The 19,046-nt window shown below is 49.6% G+C and overlaps 1 protein-coding gene and 2 pseudogenes across 1 annotated transcript; 2 read left to right on the forward strand and 1 right to left on the reverse strand.

The window, feature by feature from the left end:
• Positions 1 to 1,598: 1,598 nt before the first annotated feature.
• LOC136505816 (uncharacterized) lies at positions 1,599 to 2,720 on the reverse strand (the record flags this gene model as incomplete). The annotated part of the gene is made up of 2 exons (XM_066500958.1): positions 1,999 to 2,720; positions 1,599 to 1,812 (listed from the first exon to the last, which is right to left on the reverse strand). Coding segments are annotated over exons 1-2 (936 nt in total), but the record flags the coding sequence as incomplete, so codon positions are not given.
• Positions 2,721 to 7,398: 4,678 nt separating this feature from the next.
• Positions 7,399 to 8,216, forward strand: LOC136503619 (uncharacterized; annotated as a pseudogene).
• A 19-nt stretch (positions 8,217 to 8,235) lies between these two features.
• LOC136503620 (uncharacterized) lies at positions 8,236 to 13,210 on the forward strand (annotated as a pseudogene).
• Positions 13,211 to 19,046: the final 5,836 nt, after the last annotated feature.

The raw sequence follows: 19,046 nt of genomic DNA on the forward strand, positions 1-19,046 counted from the left end.
TGGAGAAAGAGGCTTCCCAGGCGGCTGAGGCCTCCGTCGCAGCGCAAGCGGCGCTGGATGTTGAGGTTCGGGAGCACGAGGCGCTACGCAGCGCTGTTCGTACCACCTGCGAGGCCCTGGACGTTGAGGAGGTCCAATCAGCCAGCTCCCTTGGGAGCCGCCTGATTGCGTTGAGCGGCCGCATCCACGAGAGGCTCCGAGGGGCGTTGCACACGGGTGTCAAGCGCGCCCTAGCCGTCGTCTCCTCGCACTACGCCATCAACCTCGAGGCTGTCAGCAACGGCTACGTGTTGCCAGAAGATGATGAGGAGGCTGATGCGGAGGTCGTGAAGCTGTTGGAGGCGGCCGAGGCACCTGGCACAGCGCTGGCCAGTCTATTTGAAGAAGAGGTGGTCCCTCCCGCGCCGGCCGCCGATCCTTGAGCTTTGACCTGGGCCAAAAGGGGCCATGTAACCGGATTGGGTTAGTTGTCATACTGTGACGTCTTTGTGGCCGTCGAGGCCTTTAAAGTATTTGTGTATGTGCGTCTTTTAACCGTTTTCTGTTCTACTTCTGAGCCTGTGCCCTCTGTCTCGATCTTGGGAACCCGCAAAGAAATCCCTCGGGACCTAAGTCGTCCTTCGGCGAAGGGTGGTGAGGGAGCTGCCGTAGCCCAGAGGCGTAGGCCGTTCTCACGACTCGACCGGCCCTTTGGCCTCCAGACAAGCTTTTGGTCTTTGGGTTTCTTGTGAGGGTCCCGTCGGAGCGCGAGAGAGTTTGGCGTAGAATTTTTTTGAAAGACCATTAATAAACGGTGTTCGGGACTTAGGGGGGGTTCCCCCTTTTTAGCCCCCGAGGGAGGCTCGGCTTTGCAGAGGCAGAGCCGAGTCTCCCTTATAGCGCTATTGTGACGTCAAGCCCCTATTGATAGACAAGCTCTCTGCACAGAACTTCCTCGGAGCCTATGCTGTCCTTTGGGTGAAAAGGTGGTGAGGGAGCTGCCGTAGCCCGGAGGCGTAGGCCGTTCTCACGGCTCGGCCGGCCTTTTCGCCTTTGAGACGATCGTACGGTCCTTAGGTTCTATACAATCGACTTGTCTATAAGGGGGGGGTTCCTCGAAAGATTATAACAACTAAGAACGCTTCTTTATTGTATTTCGAGAAACAATGTAAACAACGTTTGGAAATTTAAGGGTAGAAACGACGTAGTTGTTCTATGTTCCAAGCGTTGGTGAAGATTTCGCCCTTCTCGTTGGCTAACTTGTAGGTCCCAGGCTTCAGCACTTGAGCGACGATGTACAGCCCTTCCCAGGGTGGGGTCAGCTTGTGGCGGCCCTTGTTGCTTTGCCTCAGTCTCAGCACCAGGTCGCCCACCTTCAGGTCTCGGCTTTGGACGTGCCGGGCTTGGTAGCATCATAGGGCTTGCTGGTACCTGGCTGAGTGTAGCAGCGCGATGTCTCGGGCTTCCTCCAGTTGGTCGAGGGCGTCTTCGCGGGTAGTGCGGTTGCTTTGCTCGTTGTACGCCTGTAGCCTCGGGGAACCGTATTCTAAGTCAGTGGGGAGGATGGCCTCGGCTCCATAGACCAGGAAGAATGGTGTGAATCCTGTGGCTCGGCTCGGGGTATTCCTTAGGCTCCAGATGACTGACGGGAGTTCGGCAAGCCATTTCTTGCCAAACTTCTTCAACTGATTGAATATTCTTGGCTTAAGGCCTTGTAGGATCATGCTGTTGGCACGCTCTACTTGGCCATTCGTCCTTGGGTGCCCTACGGCCGACCAGGCCACCCGGATGTGGTGGTCGTCGCAGAACGTTAGGAACTTGCGACCGGTGAATTGTGTCCCATTGTCAGTGATGATGGTGTTAGGAACCCCGAACCTGTGGATGATATCCGTAAAGAACAGCACCGCTTGCTCGGATTTGATCTGAGCGATCGGACGAGCCTTGATCCATTTGGAGAATTTGTCGATAGCTACCAGCAGATGGGTATAGCCCCCGGGTGCCTTCTGCAGAGGCCCAACCATGTCCAGCCCCCACATAGCGAATGGCCATGTGATGGGGATGGTTTGGAGGGCTTGGGCCGGGAGGTGCGTCTGTCGAGCATAGTACTGGCATCCCTCGCAGGAGCGTACTAGCTTCGTGGCGTCGGCCACCGCCGTTGGCCAATAGAAACCTTGGCGGAAGGCGTTACCCACGAGCGTCCGAGGCGCCGCGTGGTGCCCGCAGACTCCCGCGTGCAAGTCCCAAAGTAAGGATTGGCCAGCCTCGGTGGTGATGCATCGTTGGAGAATACCAGATGGGCTACGCCTATACAACTCGCCGTCGTAGAGGACGTAAGTCTTGGCGCGTCGCACAAGCCGTCGGGCTTCGGTTCTGTCAGCAGGAAGTTCTCCTCGAACGAGGCGATCAAGGAAAGGGACTCGCCAGTCCGTTCCGTGGTCGGCCTTGGGAGGCTCTGCGTCAATCGCCATGGCCTCGGGCTCGGCGGGCGGGGTCTCGGCAGCAGAGGGGGCCTCGGGCCCTGCGGTGGGCTCGGCCGATGGGCCCTCTTCCGTCGCCGAGGCGTAGTCGACGGATGGCTTGTGGAGGTCTCTGGCGAAGATGTTCGGGGGGACCGGGGTCCGTGCCGACGCCATCTTTGCCAGTTCGTCCGCGGCCTCGTTGAACTTTCGTGCAACGTGGTTGAGTTCGAGACCGTCAAACTTGTTCTCCAGGCGACGTACTATCGCGCAGTACGCCTTCATTTTGGGGTCATGGCAGCTTGACTCTTTCATCACCTGATCGACGACGAGCTGCGAATCACCCCGTACGTCGAGACGTCGTACTCCAAGTTCGATGGCGATTTGTAGGCCGTTGACGAGGGCCTCGTATTCGGCGGTATTGTTGGAGGCGGCGAAGTGAAGCCGGATCATGTAGCGTATGTGTACTCCGAGGGGCGAGACCAGGAGCAGGCCCGCGCCAGCCCCAGTCTTCATCAGAGACCCGTCGAAGTACATGGTCTAGCATTCTGATTGGGCGCTTCTACGCCATGGAGTAGGCACGACGCCATGGAAGGGCGTGGAACCGCCTCGAAGCCGTGATTGGTCGAGCTCCAGGAGCTCCAGAGTGTTGACATAGAGGATGTTGAGGCCGCTGCCTCCGTCCATGAGCACTTTGGTGAGCCGGGTGTTGCCGATGATCGGGTCGACGACAAGCGGATACTGCCCGGGGTTTGGAACATAATCGGGGTGGTCATCCCGATCAAAGGTGATTGCTTCCCGAGACCAATCGAGGTACCGGGGGGTGGCCACCCTGACCGAGAAGACCTCTCGGCGTTCCCTCTTTCGCTGGCGCGCCGTGAGGCATGCCGAGGGTCCGCCAAAGATCATGAAGGCGTTGCGTACCTCAGGAAACCCATCATCTTTATCGCCGTCCCTTTCGCCGGCGCCCCTTTTCCCAGCCTCATCGTCGTCGGGGAGCCCAAGCCTGGCGTAGTAACGCCGGAGCATGGTGCACTCCTCGAGGGCATGCTTCACCGGACCTTGATGGTAAGGGCAGGGCTTCTTTAGCATGTCGTCAAATAGCCCGGGGCCGTGGGGGCCTCGGGGATTCCTGCGATCTATTGTGGCGACATGGACGGCCTCGAGGACTTCCTGCTTCCCTGGGTGACCCTTCTTCTTTTTCTTAGGGAGGTGGGAGGCTGAGGCCTCGGGGGCCTCTTCCCTCCGCTTACCCTTGGAATCGGCGTCGGGGAAGATGGCTCCGACAGCCTCTTCCCCCGAGGCGAAGCTAGTGGTGATGTCGAGGAGCGCGGCAGCAGAGCGCGGGACGTTGCATCCTAACTCTTGGACCAAGTCCCGACAAGTGGTGCCAGAGAGGAAAGCCTGGACGATCTCCGAGTCACCGACGCTGGGCAGCTCGGTGCACTGTTTGGAGAAGCGCCGGATGAAGTCTCGGAGAGACTCGTCCGGCTTCTGGCGGCAGCTCTTAAGATCCCAGGAATTCCCAGGGCGCACGTAAGTGCCCTGGAAGTTCCCGACGAAGATCCTAACCAAGTCGCGCCAGTCGTGGATTTGCGAGGGAGGGAGATGCTCAAGCCAGGCTCGCGCCGAGTCCGACAAGAGCAAAGGGAGATTGCGGATGATGAGCAGATCATCGTCCGCGCCACCTAGTTGGCAGGCCAGGCGGTAATCGGCGAGCCAAAGTTCCGGGTTGGTCTCGCCGCTGTACTTCGCGAGGTTGGCCGGCTGTCAGAACCGGGCGGGGAAAGGAGCAACGCGGATGGCCCTGCTGAAGACCCGAGGTCCAGGCGGCTCAGGGGAAGGACTACGATCCTCACCGCTGTCGTAGCGACCGCCTCGGTGTGGGTGGTAGCCTCGGGCGGCTCCGTCGTCGTGGCGCCGTCGCCTGCCAACTACTTCGTGGTCGCCCTGTGCCTCGTGTTGGTCCCTAGGTCGATTGCGCACCGAGGGGGCCCTGTTGACCGTCGGCGCGCGAGCGGCCTCGGGACGGACCGAGGCATCCTGGCCCCGGCGAGGTTGCGCTGTGGGTTGCTCCGAAGTGCCTCCGCGCTGGCGGGAGGTGGAACTTTCGGCCTGCTGCACCGCTGCGGTCTCGAGGAGGTCGCGGAGCTCTCCGCGGACCCGTCGCCCCTCGGTGGTGGAGGGCTCGGGCATCGCTCGGACCAGCATCGCAGCCGCTGCGACATTCTGGCTAGCGCGATTAAAGATTGGGGGTGGCTCTCCCCCCTCGTTGTCGTTGATGCGGTGATGGATGTCGCGGGCCCTCCCTCGGGCTCCTCCGCCCTCACCGCGCCCTTGCTGCTCCTGCTCGAGAGTGTCCCGATGCTGTTGCAGAAGGAGTCGGTCTTGTTCGACCTTGGCTTGAAGCTCGCGGAGCTGCTCCAGGTCTGGGCGTCGATGCCCCCCGCGAACGGGATTCTCGTTCCGTGCTGCCAGGGCTTCGAGACGCGGAGGTGTGGCGTCGCCCGCCCCTGCCCGGGGCGGGGAATGGTTGCCTGTCCTCTCTTCCTCTTCGCCCGCCCTTGGCATCCCGAGCCCGACGTGGAAGCACTCACGGGATGGATCGTAAGTCCCTTCGTTGTCGGAGTTGGAATAGCCGAGGCAGTAGTCGCTTGCGGCCAAGAATTGGCGCAAAGCCCCAGGGTTGTGGAGTTCGGAGAAATCCACCCCGGGCCATGCCTCGTCCTCGTCCGAGGGGTCAGAGCGGGTGCTTAGGTCGAGAGCGAAGCGCTGGCGGCGTTCCGAGGGGTGCTCGTGAGCGGCAGCGTAAGCGTAGGCATAAGAGGCGGCGGCATTTCTCAACCCAAAGGGGTATGGGGACGGTGCCGTCTCCATATTCTGCCCCACCAGGGTCAGCTCTTCAGGGAGTGGTGGAGCGGAGCTAGATGACTGGGCATCGGCACGAGCCACCGGCGATTTTCCTTCGTCCATGCTCAGGCCAGACAGGTCCCCAGCCAGGGACCCCGTACCAACAGCTGGTCGTAGGGTATCGGCGGGGAGTGGTGTGCCGCCCCGGGCTCGCGTAGCGTCGGGGTGGCCTTGCTCGCGTCGTGCCTGGCGAGCGTGGTGAGAGCGGCCGCCCGGGCGCCGCCTGCGCCTGGGCTGCCGGGGCGCGACTTCATCGTCGGACGGTGGGGCTCAAGGAGTAAGGAGCACCATGTCGTACTCATGCCCTAGAGACATGAACTCTAGGCTCTCGAACCAAACTACGGTGCCGAGACGCAATGGTCGTATGGGGTCTGCCATCCGGGTCCTGCTAGGATGACGAAGCTGACACGCAGAGGCCCCTACCTGGCGCGCCAACTGTCGGTGTTTTGGAACCGGGGGTCCCTCAACCAACGAGTGAATTTGTGCTGCGTGCCCCTAATCCTGGATGGTGATGCAAAGAGACACAAGGTTTATACTAGTTCAGGCAATCAAGGCCCTACGTCCAGTCTGAGAGATCGATCTTGTATTCCTTGCACCGGAGTGCTCGTAGTAGGGGTTACAAGCTAGGTGAGAGAGGGAGCTAGCCCCAGGTCTCGGCGAGGGTGGCGCGGGCTGCTTGAGGCGTTGTTCCCAAGCAGCGTAGAAGTGTGTAGTTCTATCGGTGTGTTCGTCTTTCTGCTTGTTGCCTCCCTTAGAAATGGCCCCGGTCCCTCCCTTTTATACTCTAAGGGAGAACCCGGAACGTACATATATTGCTACCTAGCGCTTTATAAATAGGGGTGGCGTGTCCGAGCCCTGTAGCCGGCCACTGTCGTGGTATGGTCGATGGAGTGGCCCTGTCTTTGTCGTGCAGAAGTGACACGCCGGTCATACTTGGTCTTGTGCATCGTGGGGCTCCCGTACAGCTCGATGCAGGACATGGCGGGCGACGTGCTGGTCATCGTGTGATGACGTCGTAGGGAGCCGTGGCTCTGCAGATGCCGAGGCCGAGCCATTGTGGGGGCTCGACGGACATGGATCCTCAGGCTGCCGAGCCCCTGAAGCAAACTGCCGAGGCCTTGGAGGGAATTATTGGTCCTGGGTACTGATTCCGAGGCCACAGTATCCCAAACGTGGCTCCCCACGCTGCGTTGTTCTCGGAGCAGGAGTTGGCAGCGCAGTGAGGCATGGGCGTCAACCATGTGCATAGTGGTTGGTACAGTGGTGGGTAACCCCTGCCCAGTCCTGCCTCCTGTCCCGTCGGCCACTCCGCTGTACTGTGCCGAGCATGCGGCCGATGTCAGGGGCAGCAGTTGGCTGAGTTAATGCGACACGACATTTTGTCAGAGGGACGGGTGAAGGAAGAGGCAGCGGAGTGCTGCCGAGCCCGCCTCACACGAGACGGAGGGTCGGCGGCCCGGCCGAGGCCTGCGACGAGAGGGGGTCGGCTGAGGCCTTTGGTGGGGGTTCGCCCGAGGTCAGCGGTGAGGGGGCCTCGGGCGAGTCGGAGAATCGGCCGAGGCCAGCGGTGTTTAGCTGATTTCGATTTTTATGAAGTCTAAGCAGTCGTTCTTTGGTTCTTGCTTAGGGTACCCCTTCTCACGGTATCCGACAACGAGTATGGCAACATAACTCCTAGTCAATGGGAGGAGCTCGTGGGTAAGAAGACTTCAGAGGCATCATTGGCCCTCAGTGCCCGTAACAGCGAGCAGGCGAAGAAGAACCAACACTACCCTCATCTAGGCCCCGGTGGCTATGCTGGCAAGCAAGAGGTCTTTAGGAAGATGGACGCAGAGGCCGAAGCTATCAGGAATATGGAAGTGCCAAAGTTGAAGCCATGCCTTAAACAGTGGATATACGCGAGGAGTGTCGATTCATCCGGTAGTAGCCTCAAGTTTGCTAAGCCGGAGACCGGAGAGGTACCATTGCCTTGGGAAACCCCGAGCACACAGGACGCACCAGGGGGCTAGGGAAGAGGATGTTTTGGAAGCACGGATTCGTAGAGGAGAGGCACATGTACAAGAAACATGGCAGAGACCGAGAGTCTAATCTTGAGCACCAAGTGAAGGCTCAAGTTGAAAAGATGTTGGTGGAGAAAGGACTGTCTACGATGGAGCCATAGACACCAATGGGGCCACCCAGAGAACTAGCGGTAGTTGGCAGCCCTCCGGATGTTCCCAGCAGTCAAGGTTCCAATGCAACCGAAACCCCCGTCGATCGCATACGGGTGCCAACCAGTTGTAAATTGGTGGTTCCGATGGGCAGGCAAAACATGATCATTGAGGTGGCAACGGGCATGGCACATCCTCCGGGTGGCACGTGGCACAATAGGGACATCCCGCAGGACTACACTCGGATCGAGGTGCATACCGTGAAGCCCAAGTTCATGACTTGGAAGATAGAACACCCTACTCCCGAGGGGCTCATGTTACTCAGAGACGTCATGAACCAGTTCATCCTCTGGCATAGACGGGACATTGTATTGACCGAGTCTTCGCCAACTCCGACTGAAGTTCATCGTCTAGAGCGACCCGTCGAGAACGGGGAGGTATACTCACCGGCCCATGACCATGACCACCACACGCTAGAGACTTCTCCACCTCATACCGAGCAAGGGCATGATGACATGCCACATCCTTCTCCACCTCGTATCGAGCATGGGCATGATGACATGCCACGTCCTTCTTCAGCTCGTACCGAGCAAAGGCATGATGAGATGCAACATCCTTCTCAACAAGCGCAGCCGATACATGAACAACAAGTGTCTCATGAACAGCAATTGCCTCGTGAACAGCCGATATGTGAAGAACAAGTGGCCCCTGGAGCAGGTGATGCACAAGTTCACAAGGACATGCCCAAATGGGAAGCTCGAAACAAAATCCCAATCAAGATAAGGCCATCGTATGTGGGCATTAATGACGTCTCATCGGTGCACAAGTGGATGGCCCATGACCAGTTCAAGCCTAAGAACCAAGTAAAAGAATTCAGAGCACCAGCTTCTGAGGAGGGCACCACTGAGGAGGGCACCACTAGCAAACTACACAAAGGGTTTAACAAGTATCCAGCTGTTGATAACCTCAAATGGTCAAATGACTGCCCGGATAAATATGAAAAAGGCAAGAACTTCCTACCAAACCGAGTCATACAGTGCTTGCCACATGGAATGAGAAAGTTCCACGATTGGTACTTATGTGCTCAGATAACAGAACTAGAAATCTTACAAGCATGGATCCCTGCCGGCACATTTGGAGCCCCTGGTGGGCAAATTGCCGTTGAGTTTAAGGATATCCAGGCATGCTTCCACCTCGGACGAATGGAAATGAATCTGATTCGCATATGGTGCCTTTAAGTCATTGCCCTCTCGATATGATATGAATGTAATCTTTTAATTTTGTTGTAACTAACCCGCGCCGTGATTTGTAGAATGCAAGCGGACTTTGTGAAAAAGAGGTCAGCTCTAAAACACGGGTATATAGACCCTTCACCTATAGCATCAACAAATTTTAATTACCCTAAAGAGTGGAAACTAGATTGCAAAGAACTAGGAGCTGGAAAGACACTTAAGAAGAAAGAGGACATCAGGAACAAGAAAATTTTGGAAGAGTCCCTCAAGGTTGCGGCATACATTGCCCTATGTTTTAAAAATCTCCAACAACACGATAATATATGGATACCATACCACTTCAAGTAAGTTCGACTGTATACTTAGCTTTGTTCAATATACTTTGTTCGATGCAAAAGAGCTTATGTGTTCCTTCTATGACTAAATTCATGCAGTGATCACTAGATTTGCATAGGCGTCTGGCTCTCACATAGCATGGCATGGGTCTTTGATTCAGCGGATTTTCTAGTCAAGACATACAAAGACTTCATAACGATTGTCAAGACGTATACATATTGACAATCCTCATTTTAGCTACTTTGTTTGTATACATGCTTATAAGGTTCAATGTGGGATACTAACAAGTTGCATTTGCTAAAACCATTGGAACAGGGCATTCAGGCACTATGTCCAGGAACATAAAGGGGAGGGATCATCCAAATAGGAAGGAAAAGTTGTATGTCAAAACTCTATGTGCGGTAAGTGTCATTTACTTTGGTAATCCATATATTACGTGTCTATCAATAGCATTACTTAACATCTCCATATGCAAAACACATAGTGCCCCAAGCAGATGCCTGGGAGTCTACATTGTGGATACTACACATGTATTATGATGAGTACCATCAGTGGCTACAACAGAAACCCTAATCTGGTAAGTTTGAACCTCTTCGCTCATAGTATGAAAAGTTCGCATATGTTGTGATATAGTAAACCTAAACTTGTTCTCTTGTAGTTGGAGAAAGATAAAGACACGAGAAGGAACCCATACAAGGATGACGAGCTCTTAGAGATGGTCGGCGACCTTTGCAACTTCATAATGGACCAGATTGTGTATCATAAAGGCACTTACCACCATCTTCTTTCCGACTAGGTAGTAATCCTCTATACCAACACCTTTGGGAGACTGATAGGTTAGCCCTAGGCCGTTAATGACAATGTGGACTTGTGGTAGGATTTGGATCAGACTTTGGAATGGTTTGGACTTTGTTTTGCATGTGGACTTGTGGATATCTTAATGGACTGTGTTATAATGATGGACTTTATAATGGACTATGTTGTAATGATGGACTTTTGTGAATTATAATTTGTGATTATGGTCTTGTGTTTGTGGATGTATATATGTATATTTATGGTCGTCAGATTCGAATTTGAATTATATATATATATGTGGTCAGATTTGAATTTGAATTATTTATTTTTTTGCTAGAAAATCCACTGTAGGGGCGGTTCTTGATTGAACCACCCTTACAAATACACACAGCAGGGGCGGCTGGTGATACAGCCGCCCTTACAGAAGTCCACTATAGGGGCGGCTGATATTACCAGCCGCCCTTACAGAGGGAACTGTAGGAGCGGCTGAAAACACCAGCCGCCCCTACAGAGGGCACTACAGGGACGGTCAGGAAACCGCCCCTACAGAGGCACCCTCTGTAGGAACACCCTAGGAAGGGCGGCTGGCGCAGCCGCCCCTACAGAGGCTCTAGAGCCGCCCCTACAGTTAACTTCTATAGTAGTGTACATGGATCCTTTTGGAATGCACGATTGAAGAAATGCAAGAATAGAAAAAATATAGGAATATGACAGGAAATATATGAGTGTCACTAAATAGCGAACGTTGACCAGATTCAATTCTGGTGAACAGTCAGACAACCCCCGTGACTTTTCTTTTTAGTAAAAAATTTTCGCAACTTTCCTTTTTTTGGAAAGTATTCTATTTTTGGCAAAAAAAATTCCACAACTTTTTTTTTAAAAGTTACAAAGTTATACTCACAACTTTTACGTATAATTTGTGGAACAAACTTCAACGTATAACTTATACACTTAAACATATACCTTCAACGTGATAAAGTTATGCACAAAACTTATATATATACTAAATAAGTTATTCCGTACCCAGCTACAAAATAAGTTATTCTATAGCCACCTCCATTTACGATAGTTTTATATATAATTTACGATAATATCAATACATATTTACGATAGTTGGGTTACTATAACACATGGGGATATTTACCATAACGTTATAGTAAACCACTCAGTAAGGAGTTACTATAATCTCGTAAATTAACATAGTAATTATCATAACTCAAAGTGGCTACAGAATAAGTTATTTTGTAGCCAGCTATAAGGTAGTAGTTCTATATATAACTTACTATATAACAAAGTTATACGCATAACTTTAATTTATAATATTTTATGGAACAAACGTATCAACGTAATTTCATATAAACCTAAAAAAATTATACTTTTATGTATAACTTTTTTTATAACTTAGTATGATAAATGACTTAGATGTAAAGTTGAACATTTAAGTTATATTCAAGAACTTAGATATAAAAATTAAATACCATAACATATTAGTAAAAATATAAAAAGTATATACAAAAATAACTATATAGTATAACTTATAAATATATCACAAAAAAAAGAAAAAAGAAAGAAAAAAGGAACATTTGTGCTAGTGTAGCCATGCCACCGAACAAATCCGACTAGTAAAAAGTTATTCAATGCAACTTGTGTGCATAAGTTGTAAGATGTAAGTTATATGTCATAAGTTAATACACATAAATTGCTACTAGAAAATTTTTTCAAAACATATGCAAGTGGGGTCTAGTTTTATTCGCTCGTCACATAGAACACACCGGTGTAGACGGAATTAAAAATGAATACACCGTTAGAAGTTATAGCATTTTAAAATAAATATATTGCATTTTTGAGTGACGCCAGGGCAGCTGTTCGGGAACGTAGGTTATCGGTCCGATCGTTCACTTGAATAAAAACTAGTGAATGGCCGTGAGAGTGGATTTGCGAATGCATACGCAAAACAATGGAATCGAAAATATAGGAATCAAAACAGCTTTGCCTTCTCTATTTTTCACTAAAAACGGTCCTCCTACAATGACAGGGCTCCTTCAAAGAAGCCGAAGCCGGAACTGGAAAAGAGCCCTACCAAACAGGCATTTAACCTAAAGTAGAGGCATTTAATCTATAGTAGAGGTACTGCCTTCTTTACCTACGTAAGCTACTTAATTACATGTGAGCCAGTACTGCACTATCGTATTTAATGTGCTCATTCAATTAAGTCCTCTCTCCGCTGTCTTTGGCTTGCCATTTACCTTGATCCTATGCGTTTGTGTTGAAAAAATGAGGTTGGAGTGGATGTTTTCTTTCCCATGTTTTATATCATCAATCCTCCTCTTTTACATAGCCAAAACTACATAATCATTCAGGCTCGTATGCATGCCGTCAGTGGGAGGGGAAAAAAGAAAGGTTATTGACACTACGCCCCTAGCGATTTTTAAGGGCGGCTCTGGATGATTTATAGGGGCGGTTTTAGCCGAATTTTTTATTTTTAGCTATTTTTTTCAAAAAAATTTACAAATATGCCCCTAGATGTATGATTTTAAAATCTAGAACGTTAGCTCGGCGTCATCGTTGCTGGCGCCGAGCTTACACGTCTCGATGCCATCGCTGCTGGCGCCGAGGTCTTGTGCTCGACGCAGACGTGGCAGTGACTTGGCAGGCACCTCGGCGCCATAGATCCTGGCGCCGAGCTTGGCGTCGTAGATCCTGGCACCGAGCTCGACGCCAATATCTATGGCGCTGAGGTGGTGTTTTAACCTAGCCCCCAACCTTCCTGCCCGAGCCTTCTTCCTCTTCTTTCTCCTCTCTCTCGGGTTTTTTCTCTCTCCGCTTCGCCCTACCTCACGAATCGGCATATTAGACCTTGGAAACTTTAATTTGATCTATAGATCTTCGAGAGCAAGGTATCCTCACTCCCCTCCTAGTTTTTTCACATCGATTCGGTATATATTAGTCGGATTTTTCAACCTAAGAATCGTCATTACTTAGGGTTTTATGCAATTTTTAATATTTGTATTATACAACCGTAGGATACCAAGGCGTGAAAAAGCTAGCAAACCAAGGTAACCTCAGTGTATGTTGTTATGTTATGGGTTCATTGTGGTGCATCAAATGGGAAACCCTAGGTTTATGGTTTAATGTTAATTGCTTTCGGTTCTCATAACGAAATTGGTTGAATTGTAGTTATGGCCGGATGACCGGAAATGCCTTCGACCCATTGCCTTTGCCTGATGGTGTTCCAGTGCCCATGTGCTTTTGCGGTGATCCTTGCAAGGTAGCCAAGTCCGATGAAGAGGACACATATAGGCAGAGGTATTGGATGTGTTCTAATTTTGTGTTTGAGCCTACACTTCATTAGCGTCGCACTAACAATATGGTGAGGAATTGATGTTTGTGTCATATGACATCTTGCATGATTTTGTTTTGTTTTGTAACAATTACATTTTTTGTAGACCCCTCCACCGCTCTATGATTTTGAGCAGTGGATCGACACTGAGATCAAGCCTGAAGACAAGGAATGGATGCAGAAACTATTGCGGTGGGAGGCAGAGGACAAGGAGATGATGGAGAAAAGACGCGGAGAGGAGGCTGCAAAAAAGGATCACAAGGAAGAGGAGGAAAGGAGGCATGTTGTTGTGTACAGGGAGGAGAGGGAGAAGAAGCTTGAGCGTGCACGCCGAGCGAAAGCAGCAATGTAGGAGAATCCTGATGCCCTGAGGAAGGGAAAGTGGCCTCGTTGCACTCAGTAGTCTCCATGACTTGCTAGTTCTGTGGTTTATTCATGAACAATGTTGTCTACTGTTGGCATGTACTTCTAGTATTATTGTGTTGTTTAATGTGGCATAGTATTGGTGGTTCATTATTTGTGGTCATAATATTCGGTATAATGTTGCGAACGTAGTGAAATGTGATCACGTGCTGCAAACATGACCTAACGAAGTAGGGCATTATATAATTGAACACACAAAACATATGAAATGGCATGTGAGAACATGTACCGAACTAGGGTACATAGTTCCTTCGACTAAACCTAACATGCCTTAAGTAATTAAACCAAACAACAAACACATGGATGTGCCATGTGAATAAGATAGGGTCGTCCTAGTAGTGTGGTCACATAGCAAATTGTGTTGCACCTTCTCCATAGTAGCCTCCCATTGTTGGTGGTGGTGGTGGCGGGGGTGACGGTGGAGGCCCCTTGTTCTTGTGGTTAGGGCAGGTGCAATATGGATCATTACAGAGTGCCTCCTGTGAATCGACACCATTATTGTTATCGTCCTGTTCGTCAATCTTGTAACCGCTGCTAACTTCTCTTTCTAGATCAAAGATATGGTCCTACAGGTAGTAGATATACTCCGCATGTGGATAAATAGGTCGAGGATCGATCCACCTAGTGAACCCACAATTTTTTTCGACCAAGGAAGACTACAATAAGTATGTCATGTAAGTTGTATAGAAGAGGAATATATTGAAGAAACAAATAGTAATACCAATTACCCATGCTCGTGGGCATTTGAAGAAACGACGACCTCCATCTATTCCCTCGGTGAACATCTGCACTAGGCAGTCCTCACCATGCATGCATTTTGGCCACTCTTCTTTCCATTCATCGTATCCTCTCAGTGGTGCATGCATTTAATCTATGTACTATATTTGTGCATTTTTAGAAGTGTAGTATAATTAATGATTCACAAAAAAAAATCGCAAGAGTTTCCCTTGTTTCAGGAGTATCCACAGTTACAAACAGAGACATCATTATATAATCTAAACATTTAATCATCCAAAGAGCACAATACAACCACATCGAACTTCACAATCAACATAACATGTCCTACATAGTCTAAATAGTCCACAATGTCCATACAGTCCCAAATAGTTATAGGAAAGTAACTATAAAATTCATAATAGTATATACTAACATCTACCACAAACCCTGACTGCCTCCTAGTCTTATCCTTACCCTTATGACCAAGAGCGCTGGTAACTGGAGTGTAAGGGTCAGGTGGACGACGTCGCCTAGTGCCTGGAGGCTGTGTAGGCTAAGTCGAGGGAGCGTCCTGGAGCGGAGAGAGGCCAAGCTCCTCATGCCTCTGGTCCACATCATCGTTGTCCTCATCCTCGTCCTCATCCTCGTCCTCATCCTTGTCCCCTGTAGGTGCTTGGCTAGAGGAACCTAAGCCTCCTCTACCTACAGAAGGAACATACACATCTTGCATCATGTCTATCCTGCAACCACAATGAGCAGCCACACGGCATAGCCGACATGATAGCCTCTATTGTACAAAATTATGTTAACTGAAAGAATCTAACATATTAATAATATGTTTGAAAGAATATTTTGAATCTTACGTCTAGGAAGCTACGCGTGTCGTCGTCCCTGACTCTCGGACGAAAGCACTCAATGTCTTCAACGGAGCATTTGAGGGTATTGCCCTGCAACAAAGTTCTCAGTAATAATACTTCTGAACAGATAGCAATAGCTTTTGTTTTCTTTTGTACAAGAATCTAACGTATTATAAGGATGCTATGACTTGAAGGTGACACTAACTAAAATAGATACCTCTAACACATAATGTATTGGTATGTAACTTAACATAGAAAAATAAGGCAATTAACTTACCACTCTATCCAAGATTGGTCCTGTCTCCACCTGCCTTCCTGCACGAGTAGATTGGTCGTACGCCGTGTTTTCATTGTCGAAGGACTCGATGTCGGCGTAGTCATCTTCTATCCATTGTAGCCTCAGTCTGCAATGTGTCGCATGTTGGTACCAAGCTTGGTACCGCCTAAACTCATGGTTTATGTGCGGCTTGTTGTTCTCATCCACGTTGTCATGCATTTGCTCCCATTGCTCAATGTAGTACTAGTGGTGCTTCTCCCAGTAAAAAATCTTTCTATTCTTCTGACGATCCAACCTGCACGTATGTCATCATTACTTGAATCCATGTACATGTCACCATATTAATGGAAATGGACCATCACGAGACATTTGAAATAGCAAAACACTTACTTGTGGTTGTCAACGCCAGTCGAGAACAGAGCTGTTGGCCAAAGCTATCTCACTCCAAATTGGCGTGCAACTCTATCTGGCAGGTGGAACTCGATAGCATAGAAATATATTAGAGGGCACCTCATCCTATACAAGTCATCGTCGCACCCACACATGTTGCTCAAATGAAAAGGAAGTGCCCCCTCTCCATCGTACGGCTCCCATGACACCCGCAACATGTCCAAACAAGATGTTAGATGTTATACTAAACCATTTCAAACTAGCATGAGAAATAAAATTTACTTACACTAGACGCTGTGAGCGTGTCTAGCTCGTTTGTGAACTCAATATACACCCGCTGTAACCTCGCGTGCGGAACCCTAACCTGGTCCCAAAGGTACGCCCACGTCGGCTGCCGACGTGGAGGCTGACCTAGGAACCACTCACGACGAGCTAGAACCTTGGGATGGCCAACTGGTAGATGAGCCCACATCCACAACTGAAGTAGGTACATGCATCCACCAAGTGACGTTGTGGATGAAGTCCAATGACACCCCTTGCAAAGCTGCCGATAAAGAAAACCCAAGATTGCAGAGCCCTAGCTGTACTAACCCGCCTGGTCCCAGTCACTGAGGCAGTGGACCCACATCCACGACGTAGTGTCACCCGTGGCGTCGGGGAAGAGAACGTAGGCAAATAGGTGTATGATCCACACCCTGTAGTAGTACCCAACTGTCTCCTCATTTGCCTCCTCGGGGCACTGTGTGAACTCTTGCCGGAGCCAGGAGATTAGAACTCCAGAAGTGCGAGCCCCTTGCTCGCCAACCTCATGCCCAAGGAAGGCCTCTACTCGTGCTCTCTAGCCTTCTGACCTGCACTGCCAAATGACTGTGTTGCCATGAATCCTCAGGCCTAGCATCTTCTGACAGTCCTAGAGTGTGACTGTCATCTCTCTGAAGGTAAGTGGAAGCTGTGAGTCTCCGGCCGCCATCTACATTTTAGACAAAGTAAGATTGCATGTCAAAAAGGCAAGCGCATGAACAAATGACCATGAATAGAGGCAATGATTGAAGATAATACCTATCAATCAACGTAGTTATGGCCGCTGAGTTGAACTTGGGCAACCCATGATGAACCAAAAAAGAGATGACATCCATGCCAGCTCTTTGTAGGAAAGGAGTGTACCTGTTGTCGCACTGCATGTCCAAGAACCCATTATGGGTTCTAGGATGAAGGAGCGGAAGGTGAAAGCATCTAGGCCCCTAGTTGGGTTTCAGTGATTAATGACAACACAAGATTACTATGACTAACGTGTGTTTTGTAGAGGCAATTAAGTTAGGTCATGGTAATGGCAACTGATTGGGCAATCATGGTGGTCATGCCCCTGACGATGGAAATCGTTTTGGTTTTCAAAGGATGGACGACAAGGTTAAGGATGGACTAGTTCTAAGTGTCTTTTGGTGTTGAAGAGACACTTAGAGTAGTTTAGGACTTTGTTTTTCCTTTGGCCGTACTATTAAGGAGGTATGGACTAGTAGCTTGACCTAGGTGAGTCTAGTGGGTTATGTGTGGTGCGCACTTGTCAAATCTAGCACTAGATAGCTCAGGAGCAGCCCTAAGATCAATTGGTGCAAACTTCATTCACATATGATTTCGAGTTGGAAGTGAATGGAGGGTCAAATGACTGATCGAAAGCTGGTCTGGTTGTGACCGGACGCTGAAGGGTGAGTCCAGTCAGTTCATTTGATCAACTAGAGCCGTCTGGTTGCGACCGGACACTGAGTGAAAAGTGACCGGATGTTGGGTGCCTACATCCGGTCAACTCCAGAGAGGTTCTAGAGAGGGAGTTTCCTGATCGGACATGTCCAGTTAGTGCTGACCAGACGCTGGTCAGGATCCGGTAACTGACCGAACGCTAAACAGCGAAGTGATCGAACTCTGGGTGCCAGTGTCTGGTAGTGTCTAGTCAACATCAGTAAGGTTCTAGAGAGCATTTTTCGTGACCAAACATGTCCTGTCAGTGCTGACCGGATGCAGGTCAGAGTCCGGTCAGAACTTAACAGCTCTTTCTGACACAGTGGCGAGGATAACTGACTGAAGCATCCGGTCACCCCGCAAAGTGATGACTCAACCTCCAAATGTTATGTTTTGAATGAGGGGGTATAAATACTTACTCCACTCATCCAAAGGAGGTCTCTTGTCCATTTGTTTAGCTAAGAAACAACCTTGAGAGTGCAAAGGAGAGCAAGAGCCTAGTGAGGTGATTGAGATTTGAGAATCCAAGATTAAGGCCTCATTAGTGCAAGGAGAGTAGCAAGTGTGCATCCAACCTTCTTATTAGGCTTGTCGTGGTAAAGTGAGAGTTTGTGCTTGTTACTCTTGGTGATCGCCATCACCTAGACGGCTTGGTGGTGATTGGGAGTGTGGTGATCATCCGGTGGAGCTTGTGGATGACTCAACTCAAGTTGTGAGCGGTTGTGGGCGATTCACCACGATGGATTGTCAAAGAATCAGCTCATAGAGAGCACTTGATCCTTGCACGGATCAAGGGGGAGCTACACCCTTGCACAGGTACTCAAACGAGGACTAGTGGGGAGTGGCGACTCTCCGATACCTTGGCAAAACATCGCCACATTCCTTTTCCCCTCTTTACTTTAATCATTTACATTCAAGCAATTCATTTCTTGTCTTTACATTCCTAGAATTGCCATGCTAGAGTAGGATTGGAACTTAGGGTGCTAAACTTTTGTGCAGTAGATCAATAGAATCACATTCTAGGCACAAGGGGTGAAGTGGGCTAAGTGTAGAACTTAATTATTGCAAAGATTTTAGAATTAGCCCAATTCACCCCCTCTTGGGCATCTTGATCCTTTCAGAATGTCCTGCATAGAATAAAGCATAGTCTCCCGTTACTTCACGAACACATGTACACTAAAAAAAATTGAACAAAACGTATAGATTATTACCTTTCCCTCCGCTATGAGACGTCCTCGGTGGGTCGCCTCGTACATTGGGTCGAGCAGGTGGAATTGCACCCTTCTACAAAAAAGTCAATGAAATAGAAATTCAATATACAATGAAACATGAACTTAGAAATGTATAAGTAATTGACACAATTACATGCATAAATTGAGACATGCATAATTAATTAAATGAATATGACAAATATGAAATAATGAAAACAACTAATAGTCGCACCTCACTA

Source organism: Miscanthus floridulus, chromosome 14, assembly GCF_019320115.1.
Source record: "Miscanthus floridulus cultivar M001 chromosome 14, ASM1932011v1, whole genome shotgun sequence".
Lineage (NCBI taxonomy): Eukaryota > Viridiplantae > Streptophyta > Magnoliopsida > Poales > Poaceae > Miscanthus > Miscanthus floridulus.